This window comes from Eschrichtius robustus, chromosome 13, assembly GCF_028021215.1.
Source record: "Eschrichtius robustus isolate mEscRob2 chromosome 13, mEscRob2.pri, whole genome shotgun sequence".
Taxonomy (NCBI): domain Eukaryota; kingdom Metazoa; phylum Chordata; class Mammalia; order Artiodactyla; family Eschrichtiidae; genus Eschrichtius; species Eschrichtius robustus.
The window spans coordinates 103,884,776-103,911,131 of NC_090836.1; the positions used below are offsets into that span (position 1 = coordinate 103,884,776).

Genomic DNA, 26,356 nt, shown 5'->3' on the forward strand with positions numbered 1-26,356 from the left:
CAGAATGTTATTTATAACCCTTGTCAGGAGCAATTAAACTGATTGATGATTAAGGAAGTTTAATAGTTGAATAATAAGATGCAGTTCTTGACAGCTATTTTTTCTCATTTTGGAAGCATATTTTATGAGTCTAATAACAGTGTGAAGGATGGGCCGCAGAGTATATTGTGGTGTAATCATGTGGTGGTGATATAATATTCAGTCTGGTGTTACATGGTATGTTACTTATAAAAAATTAATACACCAATTACGATTTTTTGATTTATTATTGAAGCAGTTGGTTAACACTCACCCCAAGCAGGGTTAATTAGTACATATTGATATATTTGATTAAAAATACACTGATGTTGAATTGGATAAGAAAGGTCAATCAAAATAAATTATTTTCTCGCCACCCCAGAATGGTATCATGCATGACTTTAGTTATCTCTCGTCCTCATGTGAAAAGGTGGCTTCAAACTGACCAGAAATGTTTGCTTTGCTTGGTGGCGCCGTAAGCATTCCATGCCGTCGACAGTGGTGTTCACATTCTCACAGCACCCTGCACTTCTCTCCTTGCCTGTGGGGTTTTTTGTGACGGTGTTTATCCTTATGAACCATTTCTTACGTCTGTGAAAAGCAAACGTATAGTTGAAAAAATTCTTCTTGGAAATAAGCGACGATGCTGCAGTGTAGGAACAAATGAACCAAAAAAAAGTCTAGCGTCCCAAGCAATGAAAATGCAAATTGCACCAATAATGTAGTTCTATTTTTGTCTATCAGATGAGCAAAGATTGCAAAAGGTAACCCTCCCTGCTTTTCAGGTGAGGTGAGATCGACACCCTGTAATCTTTTGGCGAAGCAGGCTTTCTGGGAAGCGCTGGGCGCGTATTGAAAGGCTTGGACGCCCCCTTGTCTGGAGGAGACAGGAGAAGGGCACGAGGATTGGGGCTGGGGCGTTCAGCATAGAGCCCTCTGTTCCTGTGGAGCCTCCGGGGGAACCCAGACGTCCAGCCGCGGAGGACGTGTAAGCCAGTTGTGATTTTCATGTGTTCTCAGTGTGTGAAAATGGCTGGGGTATAAGCAAAAGTAGTAAGACATAACACTTCATAGTTAGTCTCAATTCTGGTTTATTAAAACAAAGTGTGTATGAATGAGTGTCATGGGCTAAATTGTAACACAGTGAACTATACCAAGATGTCAGCTGTAGCTGTGTCGTGCATTTATGGATGCCTTGCCTTTCTTTTATATACACTCTGTATCCTCCAAGTTATTTTCAAGCATCATGCGTTGTAATAAACGCGCTGTTGGAAAGAACGCTTCCCTGGAATAAGCAGACAGAAGAAGGCCCCTCTCGGGGCTCAGCCTGGCCGCCCCTCAGTTGACGGACATGAGCTGGGGTGTATCCAATGTCTGGTCCCGCCCTAAGGTGGTGATGTTGGGAAAGCACGTGGAAGCTGCTGTCCGCAGCCTAGGTGGGTGTTACGTCGGTGAGGCTGCGTGTGCACACGGACGGGGAGGGGCCGAGTGGTGCGACTGGGGGACCAGGGGGCTCTGGCAGAGGCACCTCTCCTCACTTTCAGATGAGCCTCCCGTGGGGAACACCCTCCATCCTCCGGGATCTTAGATTTACGTGCTCTCTGTCGCTGACGAGCCGGGAACAGGATCGGCCTGGAAGATAAACAGAGGCCAACAGATGGAGGCCAGAGTAGCCCCTTGAATGTGGACCCAGCCGGGCTGGGGTGTGAGCTCCGTAGGGATCCTGGGACGGGGGCGAGCAGTCAGCTCCCGGTGGGGTCCGTCCTGCCCGGGAGAGGGAGAAGGGCTCTGCCGGGCCCTGCATGCCCCTTGCTGTTGCCCAGAGACCTCCCTGAGGAAAGGGACAGCCACCGGCCAGTGATGCTCTGGGAAAGCCTCCCTGACAAATGCCCCGGGCGGGTCCGTGTGAAGAAGGGACCCTTGTGGAGGAGGGATTGGAGGCGGGAGACCCAGGCCATCCCCTGCCCCCTGATCGTGGCAGACACCCCCCCCCCGAAAAGGCACCCCACATCTCCTGCACTTGGAGGGGGCTGGTCCTGCGTCTCAGGTTGGGCACAGTGTCCTCAAGTGGCAGGGGATGGCATGCCGGGCAGCCCAGGGGTCCTGGGCTCCTGCAGGAGGGTGACAGGCAGGGACAGGGGCCGGGAGGTGGTGGCGCAGTTGTCGCGAGGGCTTCCAGCCCCAGGGCGTCGGGGTTCCTTCTGTGCACCTAACTGCCCGCCCTCCTTGGGTGGTGTAGAACCAGAGGCTTTGAAACCTGGATCGGGTCCTTCTGGTTCCCTTTGTGGCTGGGACCTGGCAGCTGGTTGTCCTGTTCCCAGGGCCTGTGCCAACCTTGTCACCGCCCCCCCCCCCCCCCCCCCCCCCGCGCCCTTCTCAGCACTTTGCCGGCCCCCCTGCAGCCTGCATCTGAATCCCGTTCATCCCGTGGGTGCTTAGTTATCTGTCGTCAAGTTGCGGTGGGACAAGGGCTCCCTGTGGGCAGGGGTCTCTGCGTGTGCGGGCACAGAGGACCCCCCGCCTTGGGTGGCATTCTTGCTGTCGGGGAGCTGTGATTTATGGGCACTTTGAACAGTTTGTCCTTGCCGCCCAGCCTGCCCCTGTCCGCAGGGCCCTGGAGGGGATCAGCTCCGCGGGTGTCATGTGCAGCGGGCCTGCCCCAGCTCGCCGGGCGCTTCTCTCTCGGGTTCCCAGGACGGCAGTGGGCTTGGCCGCTCCTCAAGAGTTAGGTCCCATCTTTGCTTTATCTGTGGACGTACTAAACGTGGGGGAATGAGCATGCATTTCTCGTAACAAGCACCCTCACTCTTGATTGCACTGAGAGTGCTTCTTCTGTGGCTTGTGGTTCTCGTGAGACAGAGCTGCAGCCCTCTGAGTGTCCGAGTTCTTTCACGAAATCTATGCAGAAGGAATATGTTTTCTCCTCTGTACCTTCTTTCCGCCCAACTGAAGCGTGAAGCTTTTCCTTTAATCAAGTATGAAGCGAGCTGGGTCTTGGATGTGGCTCACAGAGGCGGCCTTGATCACGAAACGTGTCCCCGTCTGTCCCGTCCCCCACCCCCAGACTGCGGCGAGGTGGGACGTTCTGGTTGGTTCTCACAGCCCTGGGCGGGTTAGTACTCTCCAGTTCACACGGTGAAGGAACAGAAACAAAAGGACCCTGAAACTACGGGAGGGATGGATGAGGCATCTCTTAGGGCGCCCGTAGGTGCAGCCGTCCCCGCCTCTGTCCACGATTGCCCTGGCAGCAGTGGAGAGCCAGCGGGCACAGGCGGAGGGCAGAGGAGGGCTGGACCGGGATGAGGCGGGTGCGGGAGCGCCATGCACACCGGGGTCCAGCTGGGACTCCCCACGGGGCTGGCCCCGCGCTGTCCTGAAGGTAGGAGCCGATGCCCAGGCCTTCGGGCAGTGCCCAGGCTGTCCCCCTGATGCCACCCCACGGGCAGGGGGCCCTGGAAGGGAAAGGCTCACCTCCTCACCCCTGTGCCGAGGGCCTCCCGCCTCCTCGTCTGTCCTTCCTCCAGTCAGTTCTGGCACCCGTGACCTCATTTGACCCTGACTCTGCTTGGGTCAGAGCAGACCAGACCCCCGGTGCCTCCACCCTACCGCCGTTTGGAAGCAGCCTGGCGCCAGGACTGCTCTGGTTGGCGTGTTCTGTGCTCTGTGTCCCTCTGAGCAGCCGCGTGGGCGGGGCTTTGCAGGCTCTGCTCATTCTCATGGCCTGAGGTCAGAGTGTGCCTTTTGATTTCAGTTGGCCCCTTGTCCTTTGAACTGACTTTTCCACTCAGCCTTTTCGGCGCTGCCCCCTGGGACCTCTGAAGGCCTCCATTTTGTCAGCAGGTCCTTTTGGATTTTTCTGCCCCAAACATAGACCCGCTACTGTCCCAGAGCCCCGGTTCCCTGTCGCAGAGGATGGTAACAGAGCCTGAAATCTGGATTTCCCGGGAGCACGCGGGGAAGGAGGATCCCATAGGCGACAGGCCGCCAGTGACCGAGCCGAAGAAAGGCCAGGATCTGAGCTGTCCTCCCTATTTAGAAATCTGTATTCTCTTGGCATCTTTTTGATATTGGGCTCGAGGACCCTCAAGCCAACCTACAGTGAGCGGGTCTGGGCAGGCTCCCGCTTCGTATCACGCTCTACAGCTGCAGACAAAAGAATGGCCAGCCTCCAGCTAGGAGAAGAGATTTCCTCAAAAACAAAACAGAAACCTTGGCCCAGGACTGCTGGCATGAAGAGAATTCAGTAGAGCCCGTGGAAAATGACAACAGAGTGATTAACACAAATCAGGCCTTTGAGGCTCTGCTCTGACAGAGGCTTTCCGCCTTCATTTTCTCTGTAAATAGTGTTAGCTAGTTGGTGTTAGTTCATCTTTTATCCCAGGCAGCTTTAGTATTGAATTGAGTCTCCTAACTGCCTTTGATCAAACAGAGGTTCCTGGTACCAATACATTAACATAGTCTAACTTTTTAAAAACAAGTTAAGCATTTCAGAAAATGTGGTAAATGAAGGTCAAGCATCATCTAAGCGTTTTTAAAATTTTGCTCCCGTGTTCAAGTTGAGTAATTGCTGTAGATTCACTCTTGGGTTCTACCTCAGCCAACTTGTAGGGACGCCAGTGCCTTCAGATTGTAATGCATATCTGTATGGTTTTATATTCCTGGTACATTTAGCTTTTCAAGCGGCTCAGGACATTTTTAGGCCCGTCCTCAGCGCTTATAGCCCCGTGAGACCAACAGAGAGACTGCAACAAGTTATACTTAACAGTGTTCATGCAGCTCCCTGATTTCTGTACAGCTTACAGCGTTCTGGGCCCGCACCCCTAATTCTGCATCTTGTAATCCCAGCACAAACATGACAAAGGAGAGACTCAATCGTTTCTTCAGGCAACTGGGTCGATAGAGACTCGGGAGAATTTTAACCTAGTCCTTCATTCAGTTGAGCATTCTACCCCCCCAATCCCCCATCCCTGGACACTGGGGACCCAGGGCTCTGTCAGGGGCCTTCCACAGCAGCACGTGGACTGACTTAGTTCTCGTACACGCTGGGTACTAGACGGGAGGGGCAGACACAGCGCCGTCGCCTAGTGATTACAGAGGGACCCACGTGAGCCTGCACAGGTTGCTAGCCAGACAGGCTGGGGAGTGTGTGTACGTGTGTGTGGATTTTGACGGACTTATCTGGATTGCTGTGATTTGGGCTGCCGAGTTTCTTGTGTGCTTCCTCAGGGTAATGGGTGACTGGGCTGGAGGGCACACATCCCGAGCCTGCTGGGAGGCCTGGGCTCTGCCCCTGAGGGGTGCTCGTAGTGGGAGGCGCGGGTGTCTGAAACCCCAACAAGGAGAGCCCCGCTCCCGGGGGATGAGAACTCACCCCCTCCCCGCCCCCCTTCCCATGCCTCACGGCTCCCCCTGGGAACTCAGTGAATCCAAAATGGGTTTAAGGAACAGCCACAAAGGCACTTGTGGGAAAAAAGTCAAACTTCACCAGGACATAAAAAAATGCAAATTATACCTCATTTTACTGAGCTGTTTGTACCTTCCCAGTGAGCAGAGGTGGAAAGAAGGAACCGCTGATGAAAGGTGATGGGGTCCACAGTCTCGGGTGCCCTGGCTGTGGTATAAATTCCGAACGCTCCTTTAAAATATTTTACTAATATTTGTCGGGACCCTGAAAATATTCTTACCTTCCCCTCACCTACCAGTTTCATTTGAGATGTTTATATTAAGCAAATGATTCTCAACGTGGATCAGACCCCTTATGCAAACACGATGCTCATGGGGGGGGGGGTGGTGCTTTCCTGATAATAGTGAAACGTTCCAGATGACATCCAAAGCAGGGATGTGGTTAAGGAGACCGGCAGAGCACCAGGTCCTGACTGTTTACCAGCATCCTGTAACATCCCAAAGAGTGTGTTATAAAGTGGCAAACCCTGGCTGCAAACGTCAGTATCCATATATACACATTTATATTTACAGTGCAACCATAGCCATAGAAAAGCTGAGCGAAAAGTACGTGTAGAAGAAACTGGAATAAAATTAAACTCAGGTAGCCTGGAAGTGTTTTACACGATAGACTTGTGCCTAATTTCCCTCTTTATTTACAAGTTTGAGTTCTTCAAATTTTCTTCTGTGACTGTGGATTAAAATGATCGGTACCTGATCATCGTATCCCCACCCCCACTCAGGATCTCGCACATGCCCTGGTCACCGCCTGGGGTGCTCGGCGCCCCTCTCAGTGCCCACACTGGCCTCACGGTGTGCAAGGCCCGGGCAGGCTGGGAGTGCTCGGGCCGTGGCCGTTGAGAGCCGTTCGGTCTCTGGCCAGGTTGCGGGTGCTGAGTGAAGGGCGCCCCCGTTCCTCGCCTCTGCCTCCCCAGTTCCCGGTGTGCTTTGGGGGAGTGGGAACCTCCCAGAGTGAAACCCAAGGGACCAGCCGTTGGGGGCCCCTTTGGGGACCTGTGCCTGCATTGGCTTTTCCTCTTTGATTCCAGCGTGCACAGGGTGATGGCCGTGGTGGTGGCTCAGGTGGCTCTGGAGACCGTTCCCCAGGCCTAGGCCCTGCACTGGGCCGCCTGCAACACACCTTCTGTCTCTGGACACTTCTTAGGGCAGGGATGGAGAGCGGGTGTGCTGTTTGCAAAATAAATGTCGGTCTCAAATAAGAAGAAGAAGTTAATTTGTTGGACATTTCTGCAGTCAGGCCTTTTGCAGACCTTCTCGGCACCCAGCGGCCCCAGTGGCCCCCCCCTAACTGCAGGGACCTGTAGCATTTGCTGCAGCCGTGAGCCAGGAGGCCACCTGACCAGTAGCAAAGGAAGGGCCCCATATTTTAAAGGAGTTCCGAGGGTTCTTTTCTTGGGAATGAATTTCTTATTATTGACAAGTTGGAGAGCCACACAGTTGATTATATAATTTTGAACAGAAGTTTGCTTCAAAAAATATTGAAAGGAGCCCGTTTTGCTTTGACCTTGTGTTGTAATCCGTGGACTGTCTGTCCAGGTTGTGTTTTGAGCCTCGTACTTTCTGTGATTAGATTCCATGCGGTTGGGTTAGTTACAATGCAAGCAGTTTTTAACTTCCTGTTCAGGGTCCATTTGCTGAAGGTAACAGAGGGAAGAATGGGTTGAAATGTAGCAATTCTTGATTGATGGGTCATCAGGGGCATTGCCAGGGTGACTGAAATCCTGGTTCCTGGCGAGGCCATGCCTGGTGAGTGAGCACGGACGGCCTTTTACGCAGACATGTTGGAACTGCCGCAGCGGCCGTGGCCACGGACCCCACCGCAGTCTGCGCGTGAGACCCTGATGTCGGGTGCCAGCAAATGCCATGCCCCCTCTCGCCATAAACGGCGTCACAGTTGGGATGTCAGTAGCGTGAAAACATGAGTGGAATTTTGGAGTCGATGTGTCTGAATGATTTATTGAGGACCAGGAGTTGTCAATGAAAGCAAGCTGCTCACCTGCGAATGGCCCTGGCCAAAGTCACCTTGTTGGAACTGTCAGCGAAGGCTGGGTTGTCCATCAGGTCGGGCCGCAAACCCTTCTAATGAGCCAGAGCTTAAGGGCCTCCATCACCCCAGCAGCAGAGGTGCTCACAGTGTGACTTCCTGGGAGTGCACGTCTGGGCTTTCATTGTGTCATTAGTAGTAAAGGGGAACAGCACCTTATTCCTCCTGATCTGGGGGCCCGGGGGGCGCCTACCCGTTCTCACGGGGAGTTGGGCTTGCACCGTGGAGCCCCGCTCCCCAGCCAGACCGCGAGCCGTGGCAGGGCAGGGCCCAGGGCCCCCCGTCTCAACGCCTGGCTCCCCATCGGGCACAGCAGAGCTCTGTGGATGTTCATGGCCTCTGGCCTATTTTGTCAGATTATTTTTCAGAACCCTTTATCCTTCTCTTAGTGGAACTTCTGTGTTTTGTGTGCTCCCTGTGGCTCCTGAGTCTGTTTCTCTTCACTGGTATCAGCGGTGGGTATCTTAAACTTTGAAATGTGACCGATTTTATAGGTGAACTCATTATATTTAGTTGGATTTATTCATAACTAGTGCTACTGATCATTTCTTTATGTTTTAAACAAAATATATTTGTTTATTTATTTAGGCTGTGCTGGGTCTTAGTTGCCGCACGCAGGATCTTTAGTTGCGGCATGCAGGATCTTTAGTTGACGCATGCATGTGGGATCTAGTTCCCTGACCAGGGATTGAACCTGGGCCCCCTGCATTGGGAGTGTGGAGTCTTACCCACTGGACAACCAGGGAAGTCCCCATTTCTTTATGTTTTATTATTTTTTAATTATTATTATTATTTTTAAAATTTATTTTATTTATTTATTTTTGGCTGCGTTGGGTCTTTGTTGCTGCGCGCGGGCTTTCTCTAGTTGTGGCGAGCAGGGGCTACTCTTCATTGCGGTGCGTGGGCTTCTCATTGCGGTGGCTTCTCTTGTTGCGGAGCACAGGCTCTAGGCACGCGGGCTTCAGTAGTTGTGGCACATGGGCTCAGTAGTTGTGGCTCCTGGGCTCTAGAGCTCAGGCTCAGTAGTTGTGGTGCACGGGCTCAGTTGCTGTGCGGCATGTGGGATCTTCCCGGACCAGGGCTCGAACCCGTGTGCCCTGCATTGGCAGGCGGATTCTTAACCACTGCGCCACCAGGGAAGCTCTCTTTATGTTTTTAACTGACTTTTTCATAAGTAAACTTTTCAAGTATTTTCCTCATTTTTACCAGGCTGACTTATATATTTTTCTTGCTTGGAAATAGCCCTTCATAGATTGTTTGATATTACGCCTTGGCCTGTACTGTGTTGCAGATGTTTGTCCAGTTTGTTTTACTTTCTCACTTTTTCACTTACAACTGTTTTACATTTGAATATAGTGACGCAGAGCAGGTTCTCCTTCTGTCCTGGGCTTTTCCCTGGGAGGGTCTTTCTCTGAGCTGTGCACACACGCAGAGTCGGGATTCCATCGTCACCCTGGGGGTAGTGCCTCTACACGCACCTTCTGGAGCGACTTTCTGTCCCAGCGCAGCACCCCTCAGCTTTCCTCGCTCCCTTTCTGAATGCAGTTCACCAAGGCTTTTGCGAGCAAGCAGGGTCTCGTGTTGGTCAACCTTTCCTTCCATTTGGCTGCGTTAGTAATGGTGAGGGAGTGTTTTGCTGATTGATTTAAAGACCCGTTTATCCTTTGAGGAATTATTTTTGACTTAATTAGATAAAGGGAGTAAATCAATTGAATGAATTGATTTATGATCAATTTGCGTCTGGCAGATGAGCATGACTCCAGGAAGCTTATCCTCTGTATGAATGACTGCTGTCCGCCTTCTGAAAGATGGGTCTCTACAGAACCTGCTTCTGATTGGAAATGGCATCAGAAAGGTCTTAACCAAAAGTCTTCCACTCCTTTCCTCATGAGGGAATACTGAGGGGCTTAAAGCCTTTAATTCAGTGAATAGATGTGAAAGCTTTCGTCCTGTGAGCCTGATGAGAGAGGGTCCAAGCTCCACTGCACCTCAGATGAGCATTGTGGGTTTAATGGTCTGTGTGACCCTGGGGGAGGCCGTATGTGTCCTGCTTATGACTCTCGGAGCGCGGAGAGGGCGGGAGCCCGTGAACCTGGCGCCCTGTTTTCCTGAGAAAGTGTGCCTGCAATTCTCAAAGGCGAGCTCAGCATGAGCTGCAGCCTTTCAAGGGGGCCTCAAGATCAGAGGGAGCTTGGCCTTCTCAGAGCCCCCTGAGCTTCTGCGGAAAGGAGGCTGTTAGCGCAGGCTGTACGTGACATCGTTTGGAAGAATGCCTCCTTCAGTTTGAAGGAATTCTCCTTGATTGACTTGTTGTTTGCATTAGTGGAGGCAAGTTAGATTTTATGTATAATCTTAAATGCAGCAATAATTTGGATATTTCCCTTAACCAGAGCCATTGGGGTAAAGTCTTTGTTCATTCTTCATAGGGTGCGTTGGCATAACTTTTACTGTGTTCTAGGTCCAGTTGTTGATGTAGTTACTCCTCCCTCCTAGGCTGTCGGCTCTTTGGTGGCAGGCTGTTCATTCACTTGGCGGGTGTTTTGGGGGCGTCTGCTGTGTGTGGGTGGAGGGCCTGGGGACACGGAGGGCGGGGTGGGTATGGCCCTGCTCTCCAGGGGCTCTTACTGCAGTGGGGGGGACAGAGCGCACAGGTAAAGCAGTAGGGGGTGACACAGCTCGTGACACGCGCCATGGAGGAAATGCCGCGGGGCGTTGCCGCGTCCTGGCCTGCCACCTGTCCTCCGCAACAGGTGGTCCAGCGCCTGGTATTTCACGGTGTGGAGTTGATCTGTTCTCTGGCCGTGACTTTACCAGCGGGGGGACATGAGTGGCGCGGCCCGGGATCTCACGTGAGCCTCCGTGGCGGCTGAGGTGCACACGCCCTGTTTGGGAGCATCTCCCCCGCCTCTGGCCTTCTCTTCCTGTCCACGGTGCTGTCCCTCCGTCGGGTCCCTGCGCCCCCCCACCCCCCTGCGTGAGACGCCGATGCACAGCTGTCTCCACGGCTCCCCTTCCCGCTAAGGAAGTCCAGCTCTGGAGCCTGTCGCCGGGGCCACGGAATCAGGGTCCTCACCGCCTCTTGTGCAGACGCCCGTGCCGCTTCCCGGCTCTGCCTCCTGAGGCCCCTCCCTCACGTCACCTGCTTTCCCGTCACCGTGTGCTCTGTTCTGCGTCTTCCCAAGCCCAGTTGGGATGCCACGTCTCCCCTGCTCACGCCTCCCCGGGGGTCAGGGACCCTGTGCTCTTCTGAACCTTCTGTGTCTGCCCCTTGTCCCTGCTCACTCTCCAGCTGGCCGGTTCTTTGTTCACAGGCACGGCCATGTGAATTGCATCTCCCTGGAGATAAATCAGGTCAACAAATGTTATCAATGAATAAGGTCGATAAACAGAATGAGTGAGTCAGCGCATCCGTGGACGAGTGCATCGGCGCCCTCTCCCTCCAGACTCTACGGGTGGTTCTTGGTTTCGTCTTCACCTGCCAACCATCCCCACATTTTTTTACACGTACAAGTGCTCAATACAAGTTAATAGAATCAATCAGTATTTCCACCAGTAGCGTTTCTGTTACCAAAAACTCCTACTCACAGAATTATGAAAAAAATCAAAGATCCCTTCAAGCTAAAAGAACGTTATGAGATTAAAAATTTTTCTTTTGCCAAAAGGACATTATGAAAACAAGGGTCACTAAAGATACAGAAATTTCCGTTCACTCTCGGGCTCCTTACCCACACCACCACTGCCGTTTTCCCGTGTTGCCGAGAGGCCCTTTCCCCTGGGGATCAGAGACCCGCGTTGTTACAGGAAGAGACCAGTAGCTGCCCGGCCGCCCCTCTGTCCTGTTCCCGAGAGCGTGCCTTCTGCCTGGGGGTGCATGTCTGTGAGACTGGAAGCCCCGATGGGGGGGTGTGCTTGGGGTGGGGTGGGACGGAAACAGAGCCTGTTGCTGCTGAGAGAAGGTCGATCCGTGTCACTGGGGTCCCTCTCAGGGCCGGAGGTTGACAGTTGAGCGTGGCCCAGTGGTGCCGTCTTGCCTGACCAGGGGGCAGCGCGTGGTCCTTGCTTTGTCCTTGATCTGTTACCCTTGTCTGCTGACAGCCCATCCACCCACGTGTGCCTGGGGCTGTGGGCTGCGGGTCTTCAACCGCGTCGCAGCATTGGGCACTCTGACAGGGTGTAGTCCATGACCTTGCGTTGAACATTGTTTATATTAGAATTAAACATTCCTACTGCTCAGCCAGTCTGATCATAGCATTCGTTCTTTTTGCCGGGCCGAGGAGTTTCGTGAATTTACAGTCTTGAGTTGTGACACTTCTCTGGCCAAAGCAGGATTTTTCCCTACATTGGAGCCCAAATCTATGTAATGGAGTCTCCATCACCAAAGTGTCAGGGTTTCAAATTTAAACCTCCCAAGTTGAGCGATGCAGCAGATTAGACAGTAGAACGGTTCCAGCTTGCTCATACAGAAGGGACTATTTTTGATTACCAGCTAAGCTTCTAATTATGTGAAGAGGTTTATTGCAGGGCGCGTGCCCAGTGGGTGATGGACGTAGTCGTAACAGCAGTGTTGGTCCCCTCCCTGCCCTCGCTGTTCCCCAGCAGGGCCGGCGCTCTTCCCCACGCCTCGTGCTGAGTGAGGCCGCCGTCCAGCCCGCGCTGGCGATCCTGGAATCCCGTGATGGTCCCAGCGCTCTTTAAACTGAGCAATTTCCCCTCTCCAGTTAGCGAGGAGGCCGTGGGAATCCCGCCCCCAGCAGACGGAAAGCTCGGTGAGCTTGTGCGGCAGTCCCACGGGGGCGGGGACAGGGGAGTGTTTCTTACGCACGAGGTCCTGCTCTTCTAGAGCTGTTGCCGTGCAGGGAGGTTAGGGACCAGGGCTCCTCCCTCCTCTCCACACGCAGTCAGAGGCCCCGGTGCCCAGCCCGTCCAGAGCGGCGGCGACACCAAGGGGACCAGCACAGCCTCTGGGCTCTGCCCTTCCCGGCCCGCCCTCTGCCCGCAGGCCCCGTGTCTGTCGGGTGGACGTGTTCTCCTCAGCGGGCTGTTTTCAGATGAAACGGCCCTGGCACCAGAGGACGCGCTGTGGAAACTCAGGAGCGACACTGGGTCCGTCCGTCCGTCGATGGGGGCGGTGTCCCGACTGCCTGGTGGGCATCCTCGTCATCACAGTGTCCTAGCGTTTTGCGCTCATCAGCCTGCCTGTTCCTTTATCCACTGATGCTCTCTGTCTCCTGCACACGGAAACACGGGCAGGACATTTCTGCTCTCTATTTGCCTAAGACAGGTTTTGGGATATTTCACAGCAGCAGTTATATCCCTGTGTGGTTTTCTCCTGACCAGGCTGAGTACCTTCCATTCTTTTTAAGTTTATTTATTTCTTTTTATTTATGGCTGTGTTGGGTCTTCATTTCTGTGCGAGGGCTTTCTCTAGTTGCGGCAAGTGGGGGCCACTCTTCATCGCGGTGCGCGGGCCTCTCACTATCGCGGCCTCTCTTGTTGCGGAGCACAGGCTCCAGACGCGCAGGCTCAGCAGTTGTGGCTCACGGGCCCAGTTGCTCCGCGGCATGTGGGATCTTCCCAGACCAGGGCTCAAACCCGTGTCCCCTGCATTGGCAGGCAGATTCTCAACCACTGCGCCACCAGGGAAGCCCCTTCCATTCTTGTAATAGTTTCCTGTATCTGCCCATCCGCCCACCTGCCCAGTCTGGCAGAGGCTGGCTAGCACTGGCCCCACCCACTGAATGCCAGCGGGTCCCCTCACTCTAATCATTCTCACCCCCAAACACCCTGCAAGCGTCTCAAACCATTTACAGTACCACCACCGTTGGGCACTTTTTCTCTAGGGTTATTTACCTGTGGAAAAGACAGACTTTAGTTAAACTATCCCAGTGGCTTAACCAACATTTTTTCCCCTATTGCTAAAATAACTGCATTGTGAAAATGGATGTTCCCTTTTTACCCTGTACCTTTCCATAGAGAATAAAGTAGTGATAGCTTCCTACCCCACCAATCACACCCCGGGGCATTCACGGTTCTCCTCTGAGCAGTGTTCTCTGCGTGCAGGTCTACACAGACGTGCAGCGGTGGAGTTTTCCTTATAAATGGAGTTGTTGGTAAAGATGGGATTGTTTTACAAATTGCTTTTTAAACAGTCATATGGCAGAACAGCATTTTCAAAGAATTTATTTAAATCATCCCCTAAAGCTTTTCTATGATCTAAGAAGACAAGTGAGATTATTTTTAATTAAATGTCTGCTTTTACGTCCTGTGCCTTTATATTTGGTTGTGGTCTACTTGGGACTCCTGATCTACTGGCCGGGGCTGTGGTGGTCAGCGCCTTTTCTGCCCCCCCCCCCCCCCCCCCCCCGCCCCAGGCGCCCCTTGGGTTAGCCTGTGCACTTGTCGTCCTCCCTGGCACTCTGAGGGCTCTCTGGGGTCACCTTCCTCAACGTGGTGTCCCCGGGGTACAGGGCCTGGCCCCTGAAGGGAGGTGTCGTGGATAACGTGGGGAGGAGGGCTGGGTGCAGTGTTACTCGTGCCAGCGTTACTGTTTGTTTGTGGTTAGAAGATAAACGCAAGACAGAGAATCTAGTCGGGTTTTTGATGAAACAGTTTGGTTTACATTCCGTTATTTTAAATAACGTTTAACTGTTGCCATGGTGAGTCCCCAGCGGTCCTGGCTCCCAACCCTGCAGGGGGGGGAGGGGGGGAGGCTGTGTGGGCCCTGCCCCGCCCTGGGGGGCCCTGTGCTGCGTCCCCCTCCCGCCTGGAGCATCTGCACGGGTTGTGTCAGAATGGGCCCACCCCCCAGGTCCCAGGGGTGCTGCAGAGCCACTGCCGCGGCCACAGCCACAGCCATGTTGTTACTTAGGCCTCACCTCCGTCTGCTGCTGGCCTGGATCTGTCTGCTCTCCTGTACCTGTCAATTGATCATTTTTTCCCTTTGGGTCATGTTTCTTCCTTTGAACCCTGGGATGGCCCGGGAAGCCTCACTTCCGTGGGTCTCTCTCAGTGGTCTTGGCTGACGGCCTTTCTTCCGGCCTCTCCACTGTCACTGAGTCCCACCTGGCGTGGGCTCCATGGCCGCTGGCCTGAAGCCCAGACTCCTTGGGCCTGTGCAGAGTGGGGCGGCTCCGTGTTTGGGTTTCCTCCCCTCCTGGTCGCCCCCCACCCCGACCCCCGGGCTGTCCCAGGCAGTGAGTGAGCTCTGGTGGCAGGTGTGCACCCTTGGGCCAGAGGGTCTTGACCCCGAGAGCTCGTCTCTGCCCCGTGGTGTGGGCTCTCCGGGGGGTTAGTAGCTTAGCCTCTATCAGACCGAGCCTGTACCACACCTGCCCTTTTGTTCGTGGTTTGGTCCAGCTGGGCCCCCTCGGAGCCACCAGTGCCCCCCGCCAGGGGCAGTCACTGTGTTTCCTGCTCTTGGGCCCGTCCCTCGGCTCTGACTGTGCTGCCCTCTGTACGCCCCTAAAAAAACCACGGCGGGTATTTATCTCATTCTGACAATAAGGGTCATTCCGATTCTCTTGGCTTTTCGAAGACAGATTAGCATAGGGGCTCTCTGAGTTAAATGCCATTACTTCATTACATCCAAGAGTACCAAATGGCCCACTGTGAGAAATGACACCGCTATTTCCTGGGGTAAAATAATAAGCCAGCTAAACAGACGAAGAAAACTCACCCAGTCTCCTGCCCACAGCCCGCGGCAGCTCGCACCCTGCGGACCCGGGCTGAGGCAGCCCTGCTGCTCGTGACCCAGGAGAGGAGCCTGAGGTCTGGGGAGGGCTTTAGTCCCCTGCTTGCCTTTTCTTATAGCTGAGGAAGTATCTCAGTGCTTTGAAGGCCCTTGAAAGAGAGTGCGTGGATGGAAGACCTCCAGAGGAGCCCTCTGATTATTGTTGACTCGGTTTCCTGAGAACGGAAAATCAGTCCAGCTCTGCTCTAGTTTGGGGGGGGATGCTGAATCGAGTTTCCCAGCGAGGAGGTCTCCGCCCTGACGAGGTGACTTGCACTCCTGTCTGCGAACTTGATCTTGCAGCAGGAAGGGCGTCGTGACGGGCGGGACCCGGTGCTGGGCGGCCCTTACAGCGCAGGGCAGTGAACCCCGGGGAGACGTGATTTCCCCATCTGTGAACTGGCGGCGATGACACCTCCCGCCTCGGCTGCCACGAGAAATTCCGGAGCCAGGCAGGCCATCCGCAGAATCAGGTGGGCCTCCATCCCAGAGTGTGCTCAGGGCGTGTGGGCGTAGGGTGCCTCCTGGGACTGCAGAGTTCCGAGGCCGGGCGCCTTGCTGGGCCAGCCCAGCGGGCAGAGCGGTGCCCAGTGCAGGAGGGAGGCCCCCAGCCCCGGAGTGGGGCAGCTGGGCTGGTGCAGGTTCACGGGCGCACTCGGGCAGAGGGGAGCTCAGGGCTGGCCCCGGTGCACTCTTCATCCCAGTCCCATGTCACAGGGAAGGGGACAGGGCCGCCTGGGTCTGCCTGCCAGGGCCTTGGCTGAGCACACAGCCTGGGTCCGAGTAACCCACCCCTCCCCCATCATCTGGGTGACTGTCTGGTACCTAAATGTTTCCGTTTTCCATTTATAAGGTGTTTTCCCCTTTAACCCACCAGCTTCTTGGGGGCGTTTGTTCCTCCTCATCTCTGTGCCCAAGGGTCCGGAGTTTAGGGACACAGGGAGGGCCTGCTGCCTCTCGTCACTTTGCCCCGACGTGGGGATGACCCAGTGACCACCGAGGGGCGGGGGATAAACACAGTGTGGCCCGTCCATACAGTGGAAAGTTATTATACCATAAAAAGGAGGGAAGCACTGTCACAGGCTATGACACGGTGACCCTTGGAAACATCGTGCTCAGTGAGAGAAGCCAGACACGAAAGGCCACGTGTCCTGTGATGCCACTGAGGTGAGATGTCCACACAGGCACGTCCACGGGGGCAGGACGCAGCCTGGCGGCTGCTGGGGGCTGGGAGGGGCAGGGGAATGGGGAGTGACTGCTAATGAGGCCAGGGTTTGTTTGGGGTGATGAAAATGTTCTGGAATTAGATCGTGGTGATGGTTACCCAACCCTGTGAATACACTAAAGCCCACTGAATGGTACACTTTAAAAGGGTGAGTTTTACGGTATGTGCATTGTATCTCAATAAAATAACCCTCCAAACCAAACCAAACCATCAGAAACTCGTTGCGTGAATGAGGGAGGAGATGAAGGAAGGCAGGTAAGAGTGCTGGTTTCCTTTGCCCAGAAGGACAGACGTGCCTCCAGGGAGACGCGGTGATTAGGAGTTGGATCTGCTGTGTGGTCTGCACGGCCGTGAGGCTGTGCCCGGTTGGATGTGTGTCCGGGGTCGTGGCCTCCTCTCTGGGCTCCTGAGGCCCCCCACAGAGGCCCCAGCTGGTTGGTTCCCTCACGGGGTGCTGGCCTGGAAGGACCCTCCCTGTTTTTACTTTCTGATTTCCGCTGTGAACAGAGGACGGAGTGGGAGGGTGTTCCCGGGCGGCTCTCCCAGCCCAGCACCTGGTGGGAGTCAGGCCGTGTCGGGCTGCTGCTGGGGAGGCGATCGAAGCCCGGGTGTGAGGTGTGCGCAGGTGTGGAGGGCTGGCCTGCTCTGTGGGAGCGGTTACGAGCCCGGGCTCCGGGACGGATGGCGGGTCCATACCCTGACCCCACTCCTTACCAGGCCGTCACCGGGCCGGCTCGTTGTTCCTCTGTACCCCATTTCCCAAGGGGCGCAACGGTGGCCGCAATAGAGTTAATGCATTTAAAACATGAAGAAGAGTGCCTGGCATCTAATAACCACTCAGTAAATGTTAGCAGTTATCATTGTTATGATTATTGTCATTTTTACCTGCTTAAAACTTTCTAAATATATTCCGGGCTGAAATGTTTCTTTTAGTAAAGAACATTTTCCTTGCAAAGTTACCATGCACCTTTGCAAAATACAACAAAAGTAAATAAAATTAAAAGAATACGATGCACAATTTTTAAAACATTTATGAGTGTTATGCTGGATGATAGCAATTTTTATAAGGATCTAAAGTTAATTTCTTCAAATGTCTGATAAGCCATTTCAATTAGGCATCTGTTTTGCATTTTAAAGCTTTTAAGTTATGCTTTCTCATTAGATTTTTTATGCTTGGAGGAGGAAATTATTTAGAGCACCATTGCCTATTCTTTCTTTCAAACACATCTGTGTTTTTGCTTTCTTGGTGTTTGCTCATAGCATAGAAGTATTTACGCAGTGTGGTTTTGGGAACTCTCACCTTGGAAACGGGTTTTTAGAGGGGTTATTACTGAATGAATATGTGAATATATGAGAAGCAGAATTTTAGAAATCTTAGGAAAAAACGTTCAGACCTCAGTTAGGAATAAGTAATAAATTGATATTTTAGGTCCTCTCTTATGAGGATGTGAAATGCCTGAGAAGCAATGATTTACAATATGTTAATTATGTTAATTGGAGAGGATTCAGAATATTAATTATCTGCAACTAATTAGGTATCAAAATGGAGACCCATTAAGTGATGCGGTGGAAGATGCCAAGTCATCTAGCTGGAGCGAGAAGAACGGGGCGGGGGCGGGGAGGTGGGTCCTGCCGGCAGAGCGCACGCAGAGCGCACGTCCTCCTTCGCCCCGTGGGCTAACGGCTCCCTGTCTTCCCCCCGCCCCGCGGCACAGATGACGAGGACGTGGACACCGCTGACGTCTCCTGCGTGCCTGCGGACGCGCTGCGCAACGTGGAGGCCGACACGTACTGGTGCATGAGCCGGCTGCTGGACGGCATCCAGGTGAGCCCCCCGGAGGCAGCGCCGCCCCGCGGCGTCCCTCTGGCGGACTTCATGGTCCTCAGGGTGACTGTGTGTCTGCGGGCGCACACGCGCCTCTGGAGCTGGTTGGGGGGCACAGTGCAGGGCTCGGAGGGACCAGGCCCCCCCCTGCAGAGTCCGATCCCCGCGGGTATTCCACCCCCCCGCCCCACTCGGCCGCCGGTGACTGTGGTTCTGCCCCCCCAGCACGGGGGGGGTCGTTGACGAGCCGCTTCACTGTCTGCGTGAACTGTGTTCAGAGGAACCTGCCTCTTAAAGGGCATCAGATTTGGGGCTTCCCTGGTGGCGCAGTGGTTGGGAGCCTGCCTGCCAATGCAGGGGACACGGGTTCGAGCCCTAGTCTGGGAAGATCCCACATGCCGCGGAGCAACTGGGCCCGTGAGCCGCAACTACTGAGCCTGCGCTCCGCAACAAGAGAGGCCGCGATAGTGAGAGGCCCGCGCACCGCGATGAAGAGTGGCCCCCGCTCGCCTCAAGTAGAGAAAGCCCATGCACAGAAACGAAGACCCAACACAGCCATTAAAAAAAAAAAAAAAAGTAACAAATGTTCAAGTACAATTGGGGTCTTTAAAAAAAAAAAAAGGGCATCAGATTCAAGGCCTTGGCTCCGCATCCGTGACACCGGGGCCCGTCAGCCGCCAGCCCCACCATCCCCGCCCGCCTCGGGTCAGGGATCTCGGCGCTCGAGGACCAGTGACACTGCCGGGTCCCAGAGGGAAGCGTGAGCTGGGGGGCATCCTGCCCCCCGTGGGTGGGGCTTCTGCTGGACCTGGTGTCAGCTGGGCCCCTGGCTGGGATTCTCCCTGGAAAGCCAGAGTCTTCCGGGGCCTGGGATGGTTTTATGGCATCATCCATTCCCCTAAATCAGGGGGAAACTCAAACACAGTGCCTGGGGAGGAAGACGTTGGCAGGTCAAGAGCAGGAGGACGGGCTGGAGCCTTGCGTGTGGCGGGAAGTGGCCGCGGTAGGTAGACGGCCCTCGAGCCAGCTGTGGGCCATTTTAGGCTTGTCTGGTGCCCACACAGCTTTCCCAGACGCTGGCCTGGGGCCGGGGCTGCACCCGCTCTGGGGCGGGAGAAGGGATTTAGGGCCGAGCTCCCGGGCTCACCGCGGGGTGAGGGGGAGAGGTGTGAGCGCTGCGGCACAAGGCATAAACCACGCTCCGACGACACGCCTGCGGGGCAGAGTGGGACCTGGAGGGGGACCGTGAATTTGCCAACAGAGGAGGGGAAGAGCCCGGGGCAGGGTTTTGGTCTGAGGTTCGTTCTGGTCACTCACGGGAGAACGGTCCAAAGATGACCGCCACAGGACGGAGGCTGTGCGGGGGCCTTGGGTTCTGCCAGGATCCCTTTGTCCCAGGTAAGGAGGGCCCTTCCCCCTGAAGAGAGAGGACTGGCGTTGCGGATGCACTCGTCACAGGCGTTTCCCGCCAGCTTTGGCTTTTCCTGAGCTGTTGTCATAGCAGGCATTCCTGATGCCGCCCACTGGAGAGGCCTCAGCTAAGCTGCCTGATTGGAAATGGTCCAAGCAAGGCTTTTCTAAGATGTCATCTAAAGACTGACTGAGGCCCTGAGGTTTAATTTGAATAAATCAGCTAGGACGATTCTGTTGAAGAAAACTGTGTGGGTTCCCATTCCCCTTGATAACTTAGGAATTGACAAAGAGAAAGCAGAAGCCCTTTCTGGAGTTGAACAATAGAAAGCTTGTATCTGAGAGCCCATCAGAACGCCTCCTGACTGATTTTGTATCTTGTAAAGAAAAATGTGCCTGCTGGCGACAGATTTTGGCCCCAGCATCAATTCATCATTTCCCTACCCTGCTAATGTTTTCATATTTTTCAGTCTTTCTCCCAAAACTTAAGACTCTTTTCCTCCTTGGAAAGGAGATTGAATCATAATCTGAAACTTTTTATAAATTTCAGATGTCACTTTTCTGATCATGAGTGATGGAACTTCTGCTATTTAAATACAAGATTATCCGGCTTCTATTTGTAAATAAAATCAGCTGTACAATGAAACCGATGCTGGCTTTTCATTTTTCACCCGAGATTTGTTGTCTGATGAAATGGTTTCTTGACAGGGGTGCTGCGTGGAAGGCATAATGCTTCTCTGGCGTGTGTGTGTGTGTGTGTGTGTGTGTGTGTGTGTGTGTGATTACCACGCACGCCAGGCCAACGGCAGCCGTCTGTCTTTCTGTCACATGCTCATGACTGATTCCATGTGATCCTCACGTGAGCAAGCATTCAGCGATGCCCATTACCAGCATCCAGGGAGTCTGGGGGGGCTCTTCTGTAATTCCCTTAGATGAGGCCATCCCCCGTGACCCTGTGCGAGCTCCATGGGGGACTTTTCAGTGTGTGCAAGTACTGTCGCCATTGTAGTTTGGATAAGTGTGAGGATATGAACTGACTTAAAATCAAGAGGAAACATGGACCGGGTGTCATAAACCCATTGTATGCTATTATAAATAACATATTTTTATGATAAATGAATATTTTCCAAAACAAAAATGTTTAGTGAGAAGAAAGGCATGGTTTTACTTTACGTGCCTTGACAGAAGACAGCTGAATTCTCCTATGTGTTTCTCCAGTCAACCTGTCGTAATATGTTTTTTTGGTTGAAGTATATGAAGAAAACCCAGCCTCTCACAGGTATGTAGTTGGAAAAGGGAGAAGTATTTTAACAGCCCTTTCAGATGATTGTGGATGTTTTCCCTTTAATGCTGTACCACAGCCGAACAGATGGTAGTTTCTTAAAGGTCACTTGCAGTGTGAATGTGAAGCCGTAGCAGTGAACATTTTGTGCTCAGTCACAGTGTAAAATCCATTGACCTGTCTTGCACTTGGAATAGATCTTTTACAAACGCATGGTTCTGTCACACCAGACACTGGTCATTGGAAAATCCTGGATGCCTGAGGTATGTAGATTTTCTAAACATTGGTGCGTTTCATCATACAGTATCAAAAAATCACCTTTGTTAGTGTTACCACCATTCTCATAAGGAACTGTCAAGCCCAGAGTGGTGGATAAAAGTTCTCTAAAATTCAGATTTTGGCTTAAAAGTGCAAATATTATTATTGGCAGCAAACACTGTGAATTGGTTCCCTTGAGGTGACAGGGTAACTTTGTTCATTTTTGAGAAAATTTCTGCCAGATACCCAAGTTTGAATAACCAGTTTGCCTGTTGGTCATTCTTTCAAGTACGTTTTCTCTTGGAAAATGTATCCAGTTCTGCTCTCAGCTCAGAGAATGGCACCAAAAATTGCTTTTCTGGAAGAAATCAATGTTTTTGGGTGCACTTCTCCAGAGCTTTACACGTTCTTCCCATTTTTCCCATAGAATACTGAAAAGATGTTTATCAAGGGTCAAGATTTAACCCAATACTAATCATAAGATTAGGAACTTTTCCTGTGTCACCCAGGACATCCTTAAGTGAAACTGCCTCTTTTTAAACCACGAATGTGTGGCGTTGAGTACGGTTGTGGATGCTGCCTTGGTCCGTGCCGCGAGCCAGCACTTCTACTTGCCACCACTTCTGTAGCATGACAGCAAATGCCAACACGGCGACAGAGGTAGATGATGCCTCAGTATCATTATGAATGCAGTTTGGACCTCACAGGCTGCTTGAAAGGGTCCCAGGGAGCCCAGCGGTTGGCTGAGCACCGTGGGCGCTGCAGCCCCGCAGGGAGAGATGCTCTCAGGGAGAGGCCCCCAGGGTGAGCTCACAAGAGGAAAAGTACAAGACGGAGAAAGTGCGCCACGAGTGAACGTCGGCTGGCCCTGGGACTGGGGGAGTTGTGCCCGGGGACGTGGGATCCTACAACAGTGGGTCTTTCTGCCCGTATCCTGCTCCTTGGATCCTGGGCATCGTGAGTTGACTGCATGTCCAGGGGCCATTGGGAACGTGAGGTGGAGGGCCCTGACGTGGGCTTTCCCGTCTCGTTGGCAGGATAGAGCCACACTCGGGTCTCATAATGAGGTCGATTGTCCTCAGGTATGACGTGAGGAGTCCAGCCAGAGATTGAAGGGGTAATTCCCTGGTGGTCCAGTGGTTAGGACTTGGCACATTCGCTGCCATGGGCCTGGATTCAATCCCTGGTCGGGAAACTAAGATCCCACAAGCCACGCAGCGTGGCCAAAAAAAAAAAAAAAAATTTGGTGGGCCATTATTTCTTCCAGTGGTTTCACGGATTGTGTCTTTCTAATGCCACCTTTGGAGGTGATTTTTGGTTAGGTCACCAAAGGCCAGTCCAGCTGATGGGCTGCTTCTTTACAAAGGACCGCTTTGCGACAGGCCAGCAGGACCTGGGCCTTGGGGCCGAGGAGGAGAGTGCCCGTGGACTTTCTGAGGAAGAAAGCTGCTCGAAGGCTCTGCTGCGGCGCCGGGCAGGGCAGGCCCAGGTCCCAGTCCAGGTGGGCGAGCCCTTCTCTGGCTTCTCGGGGATTATTCTTGGGCCTTTGCCAGCCTTCTCATCTCACCAACGACATGACGCCAGGGTTGTCGGGGAGCTCTCACCTCTTGAGTTACGGCTTCCATACTTGCCCGCCCTGCAGTCGTACAATTACTCTCAGATTCATTACTTAGCAGGACAGCCTCTTTGAGTAGAAAAGAACTGTTGCCTTTTATAATTAGTCATTTACATGTTCTTTCCTTGGGGAAGAATGACTCAATTCTAAGAACTGGTTGCTGGCGTGGAAGGGATGGGAATATCGGGGAAAGTGACGATATTATCTTGGAACTTGCCAGAGAAAAGGCCGGAAATGTGGTGGTGTAGTGACTGGCAGAGAAAGGCCGGGAACGACCAGACCTGTGACTGGGGGCTGGAGGGGACACTGTCTTGCGGGGGGCGGGGTGGTTCCTCAAATACAGCTGCTGTGAGTTAGCCAGGGAGAGAAAAGGGACGACGTATCACAGGGAACCAGAGCCTGCACAGGGAGCCCTTGGAGAAGGTTCTGCTCCGAAAAGGAGAGCGGCCCGAGGCACGCTCAGAAGGTGGCCCAGGATCCTCAGAAGGAGCCAGAACCTCGATCTGTTGCCACCTCTCAACCAAACTCCAAGGAAAGAGAACAGAGGGCCGGTGCGTTGCTTGGGAAGGTGGTGGAGAGGATGCGTACGTGGCCTTGACGTGGCTGTTGTTGTTCACATCAGGAGTCTCCACCTGGAAAGGGCAGCGGAGCAGCAGGAGGAGGGCGCAGAGCCAGACCTCGTGCCCAGCCCGCGGGTGGACGGTGGATGGCCGGAGCGCCCGCTCCACGTGGCGCTTTCCCGTCTCACGTCCAGATGCGTCACGCGCGGGGTGGAAGCACCTTCAGAGCTGTGATGTTAGAGCTCCAGTCGATAACAGTGAGGACTCTTGGCAACATTTTAGAAACGTTTATTAAATAGACAAGAATGTGTGGGTTACTGGGCTGAAGCAGAAGATTCATTAAGAGTGAGTTATTGTGCGCCAGTGTAAAAATGAAGATTAACAAAAATTCAATTTACAGGAGCATTGAAAACAGTGAAATCCATGTCGTTGCCTGGATGAATCGTTCATTCCTCTTAATTACAAAGCAGTGCTCCATCGTGTGACTCTATCACAGTTTGGTTAAACATCCTCCAGCTGGTGGAAGCCAAGGCTGTTTGCAGTCTTCGGCCGTTAGGAGTGAAGTTTCCGTGAGCACTCATGTAGTCGTCCTCTTGTTGACGTGTATTTCTTGTCTCTTGGGTCAATACGTAGGAGTGGACTTGCTGGGTGATGGCGTAGGGCTATACTTAGTTTTTATGAAAAACGTCCAGATCTTCTCCCCGAATTGGTTACGCTATTTCATAAGCCCGTCAGCAGTGAGGTCTGGCTGCTCCACATCCTCACCAGCGTTGCACAGCCCTGTTTTCATTTCTGCTGGTTAGCAGTCCTGTGTGTGTGTGTGTGTGTGTGTGTGTGTGTGTATCTATGTATCTATATTGTTGGGCTGCACTCCACAGGCTTGCAAGGCCTTTACTTGCCCAGCTTTAAGAGTGAAGAAAGAGCCTGGAGTCAGCAACAGAGACATCAGCGGTTTAATGGACGGGGGAGCTTAGCTCCTGGAGCAATGCCTCACCACGTGCGGCGGGCGGTGGGCAGGACATAGCAGCTGTCTTCACTCCCGGGAGAAGGGGCCGTTGCCAGTTTTAGGGGGAATTGACCTCAGGTGGGCTTGTCAGTTACCAGGGAAACCAGCAGAGAGGCACGCCCCTCATGGCCCCTTTGATAAGAACAGTCAGTAGCTGGGGCCTGGGGCAAGTATGAAGGAAGGTCAGTCACATGAGCAGGTGTAGGTGAAGCAGGCGCTGGTCCAGCAGGGATGTACAGAGAGCAAGAGAACAGCCATCCTGAGTGGCCTGACCATACGGTGTCTAGATATCTATATCTATATATCTATATCCATATCGAGAGAGGGAACGAGAATATTTTTTCCCAAGTTTGTGGCTTGTCAATTTACACTTTTAAAAAAAAAATTATTTATTTATTTATTTATTTATTTATTTATTTATTTTTGGCTGCATTGGGTCTTCGTTGCTGCACGCAGGCTTTCTCTAGTTGTGGCGAGCGGGGACTACTCTTCGTTGCGGTGCGCGGGCTTCTCATTGCAGTGGCTTCTCTTGTTGCGGAGCACAGGCTCTAGGCGTGTGGGCTTCAGTAGTTGTGGCACGTGGGCTCAGTAGTTGTGGCTCGCGGGCTCTAGAGCGCAGGCTCAGTAGTTGTGGCGCGTGGGCTTAGTTGCTCCGCGGAATGTGGGATCTTCCCGGACAAGGGCTAGAACCTGCGTCTCCTGTGCCCGCGGAATGTGGGATCTTCCCGGACAAGGGCTAGAACCTGCGTCCCCTGTGTTGGCAGGCGGACTCTTAACCACTGCGCCACCAAGGAAGTCCCTCAATTTACTTTTAAAAAATGTCTTCTGCTGAGCAGAAAATTTTAATTTTGATGAATTCTAATTTATTATTTTTTGTGGTAATGGTTGTCTGTGTCCTAACCAAAAAGCCTTTTCCTACGCCCAGCATACCAGGGTATTCTCCTATGTTTTTCTTCTAGAAACTATAATTTTAGTTTTTACTTTTAGGTCTGTCATCTAGCTTGACTTAATTTTTCTGTATGGTGTGAGGAAGGCCCCATGGTTCTTTTTTAAAATATAGATTTCCTAGTTAACACAGCACCATTTGTTGAAAACAGTTTTGTTATGTTTCCAGAGTAGATTGCTTTGGCACCTTTTCTGGAAATCAAATGACTGTATACATGTGTGTCCATTTCTGGATACTCTGTCATGTTCCATTAATCTATTAATGGGTTGTTATACCAGTACGTACTGTCTTCACTACTGTAGCTTTTCTTGGAGTTCGGTAAAGTCCTCCAAGTGTGTTCTTTTTTAAAAAAAAATTATCTTGAGTATTTTTGGTCCTTTGCATTTTTATATAAAGTTTATCATTAGCCATTTCCTACCAAAAAAGCCTTACGGCCTGGGATTTAGAATGGAATTATATTTTGAATCTATGTGTCAGTTGTCCCAGAATTAACAGTATTAACAGTGTTAATTTATTCTAATCTGTAAGCATGGTATAGTTTTAAATTTATTTAAATGTTCTTTAACTTACCCTAATAAACATTTTGTAGTTTTCAGTGTATGGGTTTTGCTCATCTTTTGTTAAATTTATTTCTAGATTTTTTTTTTTTGATGCTCCTTTAAATGGTATAGCTTTCTTGGTAAATTTTGTTTTTTTGATTTTTACTGATAGTTTGTACAAATACAATTGAGTTTTGTAAACTGACAGTTTTTCAGTTCCTATTGTTGTATAACAAATTGCTCCAAAACTTCCTGACTTAGAACAACTGTTTTATCACTCTCACAGATCCTGTTGGTCAGGATTTCAGTCAGGACACACCACGAATCTCTGTCTGTGCACCACGGTGTCTGGCGCCTTGGTGAGACGGCTTGAAAGCTGGCACAAGTTGATGCCTAGGGACTGGAATCATCTGCAATCTCACTCTTTTACGTGTGT

At 52.4% G+C, this 26,356-nt stretch overlaps 1 protein-coding gene across 4 annotated transcripts in view; it reads left to right on the top strand.

Annotated features, from left to right (window-relative positions):
* TBC1D22A (TBC1 domain family member 22A) overlaps positions 1-26,356 on the top strand; it is a 315,289-nt gene that overhangs the window by 166,368 nt on the left and 122,565 nt on the right. For all 4 annotated transcript variants that reach the window (XM_068561086.1, XM_068561089.1, XM_068561088.1 and 1 more), the window contains exon 9: positions 18,195-18,304. In XM_068561086.1, coding sequence (XP_068417187.1) covers positions 18,195-18,304 — 110 coding nt within the window. The remainder of the gene's footprint in view (positions 1-18,194; positions 18,305-26,356) is intronic.